General features: G+C 42.4%; 1 protein-coding gene and 1 long non-coding RNA gene across 5 annotated transcripts in view; both read right to left on the minus strand.

Annotated features, from left to right (window-relative positions):
* Positions 1–14,799, minus strand: part of LOC309358017 — a 183,376-nt gene that overhangs the window by 41,345 nt on the left and 127,232 nt on the right. The window lies entirely within an intron of this gene.
* EFCAB5 (EF-hand calcium binding domain 5) overlaps positions 3,308–14,799 on the minus strand; it is a 46,411-nt gene continuing 34,919 nt past the window's right edge. For all 4 annotated transcript variants that reach the window (XM_081890170.1, XM_081890169.1, XM_081890171.1 and 1 more), the window contains 7 exons: positions 13,238–13,466; positions 12,855–13,007; positions 10,267–10,373; positions 7,193–7,446; positions 5,859–6,091; positions 5,667–5,763; positions 3,308–4,157 (listed from right to left, as the gene is read on the minus strand). In XM_081890170.1, coding sequence (XP_081746296.1) covers positions 3,931–4,157; positions 5,667–5,763; positions 5,859–6,091; positions 7,193–7,446; positions 10,267–10,373; positions 12,855–13,007; positions 13,238–13,466 — 1,300 coding nt within the window. In that variant the 3' untranslated portion in view covers positions 3,308–3,930. The remainder of the gene's footprint in view (positions 4,158–5,666; positions 5,764–5,858; positions 6,092–7,192; positions 7,447–10,266; positions 10,374–12,854; positions 13,008–13,237; positions 13,467–14,799) is intronic.

Consider the following 14,799-nt stretch of genomic DNA (forward strand, 5'->3'; position numbering starts at 1 on the left):
ATATGGTAATTTATGGACCTAATAGGTATCTAAAGCCATTTGCACATGTTGCCATGCAACCAGTCCATGCAGAATGTAGGCACCCTATACAGTGGTACCTCGGGTTACATACGTTTCGGGTTACAGACTCCGCTAACCCAGAAATAGTACCTCGGGTTAAGAACTTTGCTTCAGGATGAGAACAGAAATTGTGTTCCAGCGGCACGACAGCAGCAGGAGGCTCCATTAGCTAAAGTGGTGCTTCCGCAGTCCCAGATTTACATACTGTATTAGTATGAATATTACTAGGTCTTTTATAATGTCAAGCTTAAAATTCCCTAAAATTCTGCCCCCTCAGTTTAGTGAGGACATGGGGGCATGGACACACACAGAACAAAGGCACTCTGCATGTGCACAGGCAGCTTTGCCCCAACATCATCATTTTAGAAAACATTATCTTTTTATTTAGAAGAATGAGCCCTCTACAGCAGTGTTTTTCAACCACTGTTCCGCGGCACACTAGTGTGCCGCAAGATGTTGCCTGGTGTGCCGTGGGGAAAATTGAAAAATTTGAAAGATTTTAAAATAAAGTATTTTCTAATTTTTCATATTTCTGTTTACTTACTATTTCATAATAAAGTACCGTATTTTTTGCACCATAACACTCACTTTTTTCCTCCTAGAAAGTAAGGGGAAATGTCTGTGCGTGTTATGGAGGGAATGCCTACAGGTGGCATGCCTACGGATTTTCCTCCTCTAAGAACTATGTGCATGTTATGGTCGGGTGCGTGTTATAGAGCGAAAAACACGGTAATTATAAAATACTTTGTGTTTATTTGATTCCTATTCAAGAGAATTACTTTATATATAGTCAATATAGGCGCAGAGTTAAATTTTTAAACATTTTGTAATGGTGGTGTGCCCCGTGATTTTTTTCATGAAACAAGTGTGCCTTTGCCCAAAAAAGGTTGAAAAACACTGCTCTACAGGACCTTAATGGGGGCTTTGCCACAAGGGAGTTCCTGTTGTTGTTACTATTGTTACCATTATGAAAAGCAGCCCTTATGTCATGAGGAAAATATTTATGATCAAGGTTATTTATGAGAACATTTCTATACCGATATTCATAAAAGATATCGGAGCGGCTTGCAAAAGCCATATATACCCTTCAGTGCAGACCCAGGCCATCAAGCCCAAGGACATGGAGACGGTTGCATTTGGATCTGCTTGTCCTCTTGGCACCTGCCCTGAACATCACTTGTCAGAAGGACGGGACATGGGCTTAACTCAGTGACTAGTAAATTAAAAGTATTTTACATTTCTGTTAGATCAGGACTCCCCTGTTTGGTGTATGTGCTTTTTCAGGGACTGAATAGTGTGAAAGATTATGTGTCATTGGGCGGCAGGGGGAAGTGTATGTGTCTGTATGAACTTATTTTTTTAGTTATTTTGTTAATATTGCTTCAGAGCAGTGCTTTTCCCCCCTAGGGTACTCAAGCGTATGCAATATTGGCACATTTTGTTCTAGAAGAAAAGTTGTAATTGTGATATTTCACTTCTTTTTAGTTGCTGGTTTGCTAATAGTGTTTTTGTAGATTGTAATTGTTTTACTAATTTTCTAATTATATTTTATGAATTATGCTGTACTTGTGATGTTCAAATATATTGTTGTTCTTTACTGTTTGTAAGCCACTTTGAGAAAGATTTGAATGGAAAGCAGTATAGAAATACAATAAATCAATACCCATATAACAATTCAATAAAAACCATTCAAAAATTAGCTCAAACGTTCCACTAAACATTACAAAAGGATATTTTCCTAACTGCTAACATAAGCCTGGTGGCATTATTAGTATTATTAGTAGTGTTAAAACAACTATGCTTGCCATGAGGAAATGTGCACAAGAATAAGGGCGCTATTATTATTATTATTATTTAAAAACCCTGTTTATCATGGGGAAAACAAGTCTATACAAGATCAAGTGTGCATTGTTGTTTATTAATTTAGAACACCCATTCTTGTAATGATGCAAAAAATGTGTGCAAGCTTAAATGTTTGATATTATTATTATGTACTTCAAAATTTATAAAATCTACAGTTGGGCAATACCAAAAATGTCCAAAGGAGTGGCAAGCTTTCTGTTTTGCCAACAAACTTTTGTTTCATCTGACAACAAAGATAATATGCTTCTTGCAGAAATACTGCTTTTACCTTATGAAAATTTAACTCATAGAGTAACCAGTTGATTGAAACATGAGTAATTGATTTTAAGATTTATGGGTTCCATGCCTAATATGCCTAATACTCTGCCTAGTTTTTGACCTCACAGTGAGGTTTACAACCATAGGCGCCGACTCCATGGGGTCTGAGGGGGCCTGAGCCCCCTCAAAAATTCGTTTGGGGGGGCTCTGCCCCCCCAATAATTTAAGAAAATTATTAGTTATATTATGCTTTGTAAAATCACAAAATTATGTTGGTATTTTTTATTTTCCTTGTTTGACGATAGTTACCTTTTAAAATGCATTCAGTAATGAGTTAAAACAAAGCCACTCCAGATCTAGAGAGGGGGTGGGGTTGCGGGCTCTCGACCCATCAACAATCTCGCGGGGCTGGATTCCCCCTAGCTCATTAATATTCACCGCCCACGGCGGCAGCCAATCGGCTGCCGCAAAGGGCGGGCCCTCACAGGTTCACTTAAGGTCGGGGCAGCCCGGGGCTCGCCCCTTTCGTTCCCCCAGCAGCAGCGGTTTGGAGGTCTTGGCCCCCCCCCAATATTTTTTATAAGTCGGTATGGGCCCCCCCAATATTTTTTATAAGTCGGCGCCCCTGTTTACAACGAAACAAGAACCTGAACCCAGGACCAACACAACACTGTCCATTCCGGTATACAAATTCATTTGTATGTGCATTGATGTGCCTTTCAGGTAGTCCATAGCCTCATCTGTCGCTTAACCTTTAAAGATGCATCATGTAGACATATACAAACATCTCCGACCCTCTTTTTTTTATTAGAAAAAGCTATTTGTATTAGTGCAGAATTGCTGGTGAACGAATTCTGAGCTGACAAAGACCTTTTGGTATCAATATTTTGCTAAGGACACTGTTCCCAGGAACATCATTGCAAAGTGCTTGAAATGTCACCCCCCTGGCCCCCTGCAGATATTCACTTGCTGTTGTTCAAGCATCAGATAATCAGAGGAATCACAAATTGTAATAACACTGTAATCAATTTATCAGGCAACGTTAAAAGCAACCTATAATCTCAAATTACAGAATATTAGGTAGATATGCCATTGTTTTTTGTCGGCTAAAGAACGGAGAGAAAACTTTTAATTTCCCCAAATTTTATTAAAAAAAGATTCTGCTGAAAGATAAATTATTGCAAAGATGGAATCTTGCATCAGAACACTGAAAAGTGTTGTCACCTCAGGCTCTAGCCAATGGAAAAGCTCTTAGTTGCCTTAAAATGAGAGCGTAGGTGTGCTTCCCCTCGGGAACAAGTGAAACACAAACTGTCCCTTCATCATGTCAAGCTTAAAATGACTTCTAAAAAGCCACTTCAGAAAGAAGAGCTTTCCTAAATACACAATTTAATTTTGAAGCTCTTTTCTCCTTCTGCCTGCTGCTCTTTTTAATCATTGGTGAATTGTGTAAACTTGAAAGAGGTACAAGTTGTAATTTCCCTTCCCTCTAATCCCCCCCTCTGCTGTCAGAATTAAATGGAAGTTGGGAGCAATCCACCTGGCCCCTGAAGGTCACTTTATTCCACCTATTGCATCAGAACATTTACCTCTGAACATTTTTAAAGCTCTTATCTAGCTTGACAAAGAAGTGTACCGGTAATTTCACATCCAAAAGCACATGGACACACTCGACAAGCACCATCTATGAATAAAAGGGGGTGTTTAAAAATTCTCTAAATGCTTTTTTTTTTAAATCACAAAACAATTTTAAACTAAAGGAATGGCAAAAGTGTAGTTTGTGTTTGCCGAAATCTGAGATGACCTAAGCGACCGAGACAGGGTGGGAGTGATGAGAGCTGTAGATGATGTTGCCATGCTCTGACGATGCTGAAGTTTCTTTGCCAGCTCTATTAATGATAGGCAGGTGTTCACCCAGTTGTAGAGATACTCCATTGGAGCTGAGCGAAACTTCCACACAGCTTTTCTGTGTGCACCTAATTGAAATTTAAAAAAAATCACAACATGCTAGTTGGCTTACATATTCCAGGTCTACCATTGCACGATTCAGCAAATATGTCTGGTGTCATGTGCTATCCCTTTGTGCAAATCCTCACTAAAATTAATCATTGGTGTACCCATAGCTTTATGACCATGATGTTTCACTTGACTGATTTCCACTTTTGAGTGTGACCTCATGCGCTCCTTCCAGTTCTGCTCTTCAGGACCTTGTGGGAAAGAATGATTCCTGGGACTTGCTGGTGCATGCACAAAACCTTGTGTACAAAGATTTAGATCCCATTTAGTGAGTTTCTCATCAACAACTACCAGGAATGGACATTATGGTTGATTGTTGAGTTGTTGGTTGGGGCTCTCGCATGGATTATGGTTGCACATTAAATCAGCTGCTAACAGCATTATGCATTAAGGTCTGTATAGTTGGGATGCAGTCTCAAAATGAGTTTTCCTTAAATGTGGTTAGAGTTTGCAAGCTATGGCACTCCTAATTTACAGCTGCATCATGACTTGAGTCGGTATGCCCACCAGCAGGTGGAAAAGCCAGACTGGGAGAAAAGCATGGCTTTGGTTCTTAAATCGAAAATATAGTGAATGTTTTCAGTCACATTTGAAGTTCAGAACAAAGTTAGCTGTATGAACAAAAGGTAGAATGAAATCTGAATCCAAAGCATAATGTTAAAGCACATTTGAAGCACATCCAATCCCCTCAAAGAATTATGGGCATTGTAGATTGTTAAGGGTTGCTGGGAACCCCGTGAGGGGTAAACTATGATGCTCAGAATTCTTTGAGGGAGGAAATATGCTTCAAATGTGCTTTGGAAATACAGTGTATATACCCATCTCAATTGTAGTAGTGGAAGAGCAAGCCTTGAATACAGAGAGCCATGAATAAAGTATACAGTGGCTTTTGTGTGAATTAGGAATTAAGGTTTTAAGTTTCCCTTCTGTTTTTTTTGCTACTCTGTTGTCCCAACTAGGCACAGCTATCTTACAGAATTAACTGCTACAAGATGTGGTCACTACAGCCATTAACTTTGATAGTTTTCAAACTCATGGAAGATAAGACTACCATTGGAAACTAGTCATGATGGCAGTGCTCTCTACTGTCATAGGCTTGCCATTTGTCCGGAATTTCCTGGACATAGCTGGTATTGTCCTCGTAAACAGCATCCAGACAGAAAATGCTGAAATGTTCAGGAATATCCAGATGTACGGCAGCCCATGTCGGCAGTGTTGATTATCACAATTTTTTTTTTAGCTCAACAACTTTTGATGTTCACTTTTTGAAATAAGGCAACCCTATACTGAACAGCAGTGGGAGAGAACTATGATCCCCATGTCCTGTTTGTAGACGTCCTATAGGTGTCCTTTTGCCCAGGGTGGGAAATCGGATGTTGGACTATATAGACCTTTGACTTCATCCAGCAGAGTTCTTATGTCAATCCCATCAGGCAGTTCCACAATTATGTAAAATATAATACACTTACCATGGAGGCAATTGTACAGAGTCTCTGGTCGAACCTCCACATAGGCAGCGGTTGGGTCAAAGTAGCAAATGTTTTCAATAAGTTCTCCATCAATTTTCTGTAGTGCAAGTAACATAAATGTTAGAAGGTTTATGAGAAAAACATGAAGAGTGGCTGGGAAATCTGGGCTTCATGCTTTTTCAGGATTCTCACCTCTATGCAACAATTCCAGTCCTCAACCTCCTGCGTACCAGCCCACTGGGGGTACAAAATCAGCAGTGCACACTTAACGATTGTATGCACTAGGCTGGGTGGCTTCTCAAAGCACCTTATTTCACTGAAGGAAGAGAAAGGGTCGAGATTCCAGATGCAATTCTGTAACTCCTGCAGCATGAATCGGTAGAAGAGGACTCCCCCACGCCTCCAGTCCCCCACATACTCTGCCTCTGGAATGAAATGACAAGCCAACATTTGAATAATTAGCCTTTAAGTAAAGGGGGCAGGGAGGGGTAGCTGCCCCCCATCAATAAAAATCAATAGAAATACATAGCTAACTGAGGTTCTGCCCCCCCCCCCAACAAAAGGCCTGCCCCTCCTAACAAAAATCTTGGCTACACCCATGTTTAAGGCTATAGAAACACTGGGAGCTGCTTTATACCATGTTGGACCATTGGTATAATTTAGCTCAGTGTTTTCTGCACTTACTGGCAACAGCTGCCCCAAGTTTCTCTCGCCCTACCTGGAGATACTGTTGGGGATGAAACCTGGGATTTTCTGCATGCAAAGCAGACACTATACCACTGAGCTGTGTAGAGGCACAGATCTGTTTAGATTGTGGCATTATATTACTTCAGACCATACCCTGGGGAAAAAAGTGAAGCATCTCCAGCGCAAACTGCCAATCTACATAGATGCTCTGAGTACCTAGGGAACCATTCCTATAGGAACTTTGAATCATTTTATGTTACTTTAAATTCTGCTTGGAATATATATAAGAAGAACACACTTGCACTGTCCACAGACTTGCCGTTTTTATCTTGTTGGCTCACAATGGATACAGTACCCTGATGCAAAATTAAAACAGCTCTACAGTTGCACACTCTTGCTTTGAGATTGTAAAACATGTTTCAAGGCTTGATTCCATTTATCAGCTCCAGAATCTTTGGGTTAAGATGTTGTAAAGTAAAAAAAAAGGATAGGGTCCTAATCATGTGCATAGTACATTTTCCTCACCATTAAGAAACCACAGCTTGTCTCCATGCATCTGAAATTAGCAAATAGGACTTCCAGGTCTCAGAGGATGAACTTTTCTGGTAGCCCTACCGCTCTTTTTAGAAATTAACTAAAGCAAATTTTGTTACTGGTGGTGCTGGAAGTTTTATTCCAATAATCTTAATCCCACAGTTTCAACCAGCAATATAGCGAAGTCTGTCCGACTTCCTGTCCCTGCTCCCATTTTCTTTGAATATGCTCTGGAGACAATCTTGAATCTTTTTGACTACCACCAGCACCAGTAGAATTTTTCTGCTATCTAAGGTGCACAATACCCAAGACGTAGAATGGATCTTTCTCTCCAGAATCCTCTTTCAGGATCTCACAAACGGCAGCCTGTATTGTCCTCAGCATCTTCTGCAGGTCTCTGTGCTCACAGGTTGGTAGCTTTTGGCGGCTTCCAAGGTTGACGTCAAACACTGCAATGGCCTGGCCCATCTGATTCCTCAGAGGAACTGCGATACGATGTTCTTCAAACACAAACGTGGTAACCACCACTGAACAGTCTATGCACTTGAACAGGTAATCTCTAAAACAAAAGAGATGACCAACAATAGTATCAGAGACTCTACATCATTGTGTCTGCTCCTGCATCAATTGCTATATGAAGCCATGAGGACATAAGAAGAGCATTGCTGGATCAGGCCAAAGGCCCATGTAGCCCAACATCCTTTGCTCTCAGTGACCAAACAGATACTGAGCTGAAGTGTAACAGCCCAGTCCACACTTGTGATTTATGAAAGCTGGTATCTTGCCTCTGACACTGGAGGCAGAACATAGCCTTATCCTTTGCTCCAGCCAACCTGCTGTTGTAGAAGCTGTTTGACACAAACCTAAAGTAAATGTTGAGCATACAAAGCTTGTTGTATGGTACTGTCTGCCTTGTGATCTAGCAAGGATGACAGATGAGCACTCTTGGGATGTGTTCATGCTCTTGTTTCCTCTGAATCCAATGTGCTGTTTCGGGAAGTGGCATACACACACAAAGTTAGCCACAATACATATTGTTGGCATCAGTTTGTCTCAGGAGACAATGGAGGAGTGTAGTGTGGCTGTAGAGACTAATATGGGAGAGACATGTCACATGTTTAATGAAATACTGCATTTTGATGTGTTTTTCACCAAACCAGCTTCAATCCAAATTGGGGGGGGGTGACATTGCTGTATGGTGATGTGTACATAGCCCTAGAGTCCCCACTGTAACTTCCTCTCGCAGCAGTGGCTTAGCGTGGGTTGTCAGCATCCGGGGCAAGGCAAGTACCGGTAATTTCTGCCCCCTAACCCGTGGATTTTAGCGCTGCGAGTGCGAGCGCGCCCCCCAGCTGTTGCGCCCAGTGCAGCCGGCCCCCCCTGCACCCCCCACGCTACGCCACTGTCTCCCACCATGGTACAATCTGCAGTGAGACTTGGCCAGCTGCACTAGGCTGCAAGATAAAAACAATTTCCTTTGTAGAATTTAACAAAAAGCAGGGGACTCCAAAGGCATGCAGACAACTCTTTGGCTAAGTTCAACCCCTTTGGAAAGCTGCATTGAACAGATAAGCCTGTGGAGTTGTGGCTAAGAGTATTTGATAAGAACTGAAGTAACAATGTGGTTTACTTTGGAAGATGAGTATGTTGCCTCTTGAGAAAGCCAGGCAAGTGTTCTTAGCTGCCAAACCACAACTTCATTACTCCAAAGGAGACTATTGAAATCCATGCAACCCAACAGCAACCCCAAATACTAAGCCCAGGATGTGGAAGCGAGTGCCATGAAATGGGCTGATTTTTGGCGCGGTAACCAGTGGAGGAGCCATGGACAAAGAAGCACAATTTCCCTCAAACCAGTAATCAAATGGAGACAGAGCCCCATGTTCATACAGTTTCATCTGACAACACCCACAACAAGGGCCTCAAGCATGCTTTGGCACCCAGATTGCAACCAGTATGTTTATAATGTTGCAGGAACCCCCCCCCCCAATCATTCAGTTTGTACAAACTTCACACACACACACTCTCACACACTACATATGCTACGCTTCTGTTATAAATTCATAAAAAATCAACCATACATCGGATCTGCACTGTTCCACTTTTATTTTACTCCATGAAGGAAGGACTTCAAAATGGGGAAGGTTTGATACAGGCCAGCCATAATCCCTTGAGCATACCAGCACAGACACAGGAGGCCCTGCCCAGTTGCTATGCCAATGCTGATGGTCCTAGACAGAAGACCATCAAGATCACAAAGAACTTGCATATGGGAGTGGATTCAGCACAGACTGGACAATGATCAGCTCTTTCCTCTGGGGGCAGGAAACTGCAAGCTCCCCTTCTGTCACCTGGAAAGTACTCATGGGGAGGGGGGAAAGGAGGAACCAGCCAGGTGACAGGACACTCAGGTTACCACCACAACTCAACTCAACCCCTCCTTTTTGTGATGTAGTTGTGATGTAGTCTTAGGGGTGTAGTTTGGGGGATTAGTAACTAATAAAAGTTGGGTCTTCTTTTGTTCTGGGCTTCCATTTTGCTTAATCTTGTTGTGGGTGGGAGTCCTGTTGCGACAGTATTCAATAAAGGCCAAGCCTACAGGCTGCTATTTTGCTCCGAGTTATCCTGGTTGGTGCCCTTGTTTTTGTCCAAGGGAGCCCTCGGATTTCCCCCTTAACAATAAGCAGACGACAATCCAGATTCTCCAAACAAAATGTATACTGTGCTTTTCACCACTATTATCAGGGACCAGAAGTTAGAGGTGGGGACTCTGGAGCTGAAAGAGAAGGGAGTATATAGGGCCAGCCCCAGAGGTGCTGCTACCAGAAGAATATGTGGGGCCAGTGTCCCCTCCCCAGCACAAATCAAGGATGTGGTACTGCCATCTTCTGATTCAGAGGTTTCCACTGCGGAAGACCCTAGACGACCTGAGCCTCCCCTTCTTCATCGCAGTAGGAAACTGCTGGGAAAAGGCTACATTTTGCAGCTCTGGTGGTGCCAACCATCAGGCTGCACCTGCTGCTGTTACTATACAAAAGGGCTCAGTTTCAGCTTGTTCCTTCAGAGTTTTGGGCTTCCCAGAGCCTCACCTGAACCTTGTCCTCTCTTACATCCTGGCTGCACCTCACCTCACAGCAAGGCAGGCAAAATAGAGTGGCTGGGGAGGGAATGCTTACACTTCCATGTGTGCTGCATTCATGAGGCAATCATACATGTGCCTCTGTGTGGCTGGAAACATTTTAAGAACCCACCACATGGTGGCTAATCACATCATTAATGTAACATATAATTAGGCCCTTTATATTGTAAATCATTTTGAGCTGCCATGGCAAAAAAAGGGGACCAATACATTTAAAATAATGATGATAATAAAGCTCACCTGAATATGTTATCTCTTCTTCTGACCACAGGGCCTGGAGGGAGATGGACCTCCAGTGGCTCATTCTGATCTGCAGTCATTACTTTACGCAAGGTATAGTCATGCATCTTGAAAAGAGAAAGTGCAAAGAGCTTGCCAGGTGGGAAACACCTCAAGAATAGATGTGTAAATATTTTGGGAGGGGAGAAAGACTAAAAAATTATGAGGGACAAAACAGATTATTGGCCAGTGAATCATATGAAGCTAACTTTGCCAGGTCAGACTGTTTGCTCACCTAGCCCAGTACTGTGCACTCTGATTGGCAGCAGCTCTCCAGGGTCCCATTTCATATAAATAGGGGTAAGGGAATCTGTCGATTTTGGTTTCTCTCAGTTTCTCATTTTTCCCATCTTCAGTTCTCTACATTTCCACATCAGCTTGCATTTAAAAAAGAGTTTATGAAAATTCATCAGTATTTACCATGCTTCTCCATGTATATGACTAGGATTTTTAATTTAAAAATATGTGAAAAACTGTGGGTCATTTTATACACGGGGAAATCTTCCCTCTATTTTCTTAAATTGGAGTCCTAAAAATAGGGGGCATCTTAAACATGGGGGCATCCTATACACAGAAAAATATGGTAAGTACAAATTTATCCTAATACACATATTTTCTATGCGATTTTGCTTAATGTACTCGTTTTTGCAAAGCATTCCCCCCCTAATATAATGTATTTGTGTATGCTATTTTCATTAATATAGACATTTTTATGTACAGTTTGCATATTCATTCTTGTACACATCACTTAGCTGGAAAGCTGCATTGCAAAATTAAGAGGAGTTAGAATTTCAAATGATGGCTGCTTTTCGGTTTTGCATTGTTTCAAAAAGTGCAAACTGGGTAGGTTTGTGTTTAAATGCTAACTGAATGCTAGTGTTTGAACAGAGCAGAACCAGATTTAGTTTGTTCATAAGAAAATGTTCCACTGAAACTGGGGTGGAAGAACAATAAACTGCCCCTCAAGGAAGCCAGGGCCACAGGTTCTAGTCTAACATGCTACAGCACACATTGCTTAAGTGAGAATGGCCAAGGGCTCACCACCTGCTAAGTTGTGAGAGCATTTGCTAAGTGCTCCAAAATGCTGAGCCCTTATGCCAGCCTTGGATACTGTCAATGAGGGGGTTCTATTTGGTTCAGCTTGTCTTTGGGTTATGTGGCTACTACAAACCCCGGAGGCTGGGCGTGATAGAAGTTGTAGTCTAGAATATCTGGAGGGCACCAGGTTGCTGCCCAAAGTGTGATACCATCTTGATATCAAAGGATGCCTCTTGCATAGTAAGAATTTAATCTTCAGTCCCTTGAAGAAGAGTTAAGTAATGCATCAGCTCCACCTGCTGATAGCCTAAGGACTAACCACAGAAGACCTTTGCATCAACTTTACATTGGTTTGGTTTTTTTTTGCGCAAAGCCTTTGGTAGGACCATCAGACACAATGGACATGTTTTTTGTACTTATTTTCAAGACTTTTATTTAAAAGTTTTCAGGAGAAGTGCATATTGTCATGACTCTAAGCTGCATTTCATAATGCAAAGAGGAGCAACAACAGTCAAGATGATATCTGAAAAAGTGTGCATGCACACAAAAGCTCATACCAATAACAAACTTAGTTGGTCTCTAAGGTGCTACTGGAAGGAATTTTTTTGTTTTTGTTTCGACTACGGCAGACCAACATGGCTACCTACCTTGAGTCAAGATGAAGTTCCTCTTGTCAGGAACCTTGGAGTCTAGCAACAGATGGGAGTATAACCAATTAACCACCCCAGTCTGTGGTTCACTGTATTAAACCCAACTCCACCCATGAGCTAAGAAGCTGGTGCTGATGGTGTAATCTACACCCAGTGTGGCACCACAGTGACGTACCCTGCATTTTTAAAAGCCACAGAATGGGCAAGATGACGTTTACTTTCTGATTTGTTTTCTTGATCTTTGTTCTTGGGAAGTCTACCACCTTGGATATTCTGTATGCTGAAGAGAAGATCCGGGGTGATAAACATGTAGAGACAGGGTGTGGAACAGACTTGGAAGGCCTCCTATGCCTAATACAGCATAGGCAGAAATTTAGCAGGTGAAGCTTTTTCCTAACGTGAAGATCAATGCCACAGGACCTGGGGTGGGTGTGGATTTTATCTGCTAAATGGCTGCCTGTCAAGTATTTGTTAGAGGCACCAGAGCCCACCAGAGCCCTCTGGTGGTGTATGGGGGTAAGCTTGAGATTGTACCATTTGTTAGAAAAACGGTTCAGGAAGGGCTGTAACTTAGTGATGAAGCATCTGTTTCCCTGGAGAAGGTTCCAGTTATAATTTCCAGCATCTCTACATAGACCTGGGAATGTCTCAAGCCCTGGAGAGCCGCTGCCAGTCAGTGTACAGTAGTTAATGCTGAGATAGATGGACCAATGGTCTGAATCAGGATGAAGCAGCTCCCTATGTTCCTAAAAGAAAAAGACTGGGGAAAAATGAATAGAAAAGTCCCACCCCCTTTTTGTGCTTTTCCTAAGTGCTCCACATACTTTATCTCAGTCCTCTTTACAATTGCTAGCGTATTACCCTGTCCTCGCCAGGCTCCATGAAGTATGTAGTGATGGTTTGAAGGTGCGACACACGGGTCAAGAGCCATCCCAGAGCCGTGATGATGACCTGCATGATACTTTCCTTGGTGCGGATATGGTGGTAGGCTATGCTGAATGTGTTTGCAATCCCCTAGAAGATGAAAACATGTTACAATTTGTTTGAAAACAATGTAAAATTTTAAAGCAGGAACGTTATCAAACTACGTAAGCATATCAAAGGGGCTTTTGAAGCAGAGGACTCCTATAGGCAACGCCACTGCAATCACATACTCCAGAAGAATGAACATTGTTCACAGAATCCAGCCAGGCCCTCATGCAGTGACTGTGGCTGTCCCCTTGCAGCCTCCCTGCTGCCCTCACCTGATAGAAACGGATTTCATGGGGCACAAAGATGGTTTTCTCGTTCTTGTCCTGGAGAGTGTCCAGACCAAGAACACCAAAGACTCTTCTTCGGATATCCTCAAGCGGCAGCACCAAGAAGGAGCCCTTCCTCTCTTCCAGGGGGCGATCCTGGTTCCAGAAGTGGATGTTTCCATGCAGCTGAACTCTGGGGACATGGATTGGCTTGTCGTCTAGTGCTGCTGCAAAGCTATGAGAAAAAAGTGAACAGAAAAGCGGAAGAGGAGAAGCTTTCAGGAGTCAAGTGCCTAGGTAGAAAACATCATAGCAGCAGGCATGGGCAGGAACACTCCCAACATTCTCATTACAGGAAAGAGCAATTTGTTAGGGAAAATGGGTCTCGTCAGAAGAGGTCATCACTGAGAGTGCAAAATCCATTGCCTTCATATTACCCATGTAATGGAGAGTGAATTTACACCTTCATTTTGCCGCTGTGGCACTTCCTTTCTCTTGCTTGAGTCCCTTGCTTAACCTCGAGATGAAAATGAATCTTGTTTCTGTTTGTAGTTATTCTTCTTCTGGGAAGTTTACCCAGCATGGTTGAACGCATCTACCTTGACCCCCAGGTTGATTTTTTGTGTATTTTGCATGAGAACAAGGGATAGGTTGATTTGTCAGTTTTGGTTTCTCTCCATTTCTATTTTTTTTCCAGTCTTAAATTCAGTTCTCCACACTTCCACATCAGTTGGCTATTTTTTAATATAAAAAAGGCCTCATGAAAACTCATCTCCTAGTATACACATGTTTGTATCTAATGTTGCCTAATATGTACAAGTTTGCAATCAATTTTCCCTAATATAGTGCATCGTGTATGTTACTTTTACTAATATATGCATTTTTATGCACACTTTACCATAGTACAGGTATATTACATGTTTTACACTTTCATTGCAAAATTCAGAGAAGTGCACATTTCAAACCGTGGCTGCATTTCAGGTCTTGTGTTGCTTTGGGAACTCCAAACTAGGTAGGTTCACCTTTGAATGTGAACCAGTCCCTGTCCCTACGGATGACTCACAATTGGCATTAAATAATTTTGCTCCACTTTATCATTTATGATTTTTGAGGGAGACTTGGGAAGGAGGAGGCTTTTTGCTCTCTAATGTCTTTTCTGCTCTCAAGAGGTGATGTTTCTATATTCACAGTGGAAAGCGCAATAAGACACTTTCCTCTTGCCTACAGAGGGTTAATGCTGTTTCTGTTATGCAACCCTCTGTTCTGACAATTGTTGTTTAGTCATTTAGTCGTGTCCAACTCTTTGTGACCCCATGGACCAGAGCACACCAGGCACTTCTGTCTTCCACTGCCTCCCACAGTTTAGTCAATAGGTGCTGCTAATTGTTCTGACAGTAGGTGCTGCTAAGTAAAGGTAAAGGGACCCCTGACCATTAGGTCCAGTCGTGGCTGACTCTGGGGTTGCGGTGCTCAATCTCGCTTTATTGGCCGAAGGAGCCAGCGTACAGCTTCCGGGTCATGTGGCCAGCATGACTAAGCCGCTTCTGGCGAACCAGAGCAGCACACGG

The sequence above is a fragment of the Podarcis melisellensis genome, assembly GCF_964234715.1.
Source record: "Podarcis melisellensis genome assembly, chromosome: 15".
Lineage (NCBI taxonomy): Eukaryota > Metazoa > Chordata > Lepidosauria > Squamata > Lacertidae > Podarcis > Podarcis melisellensis.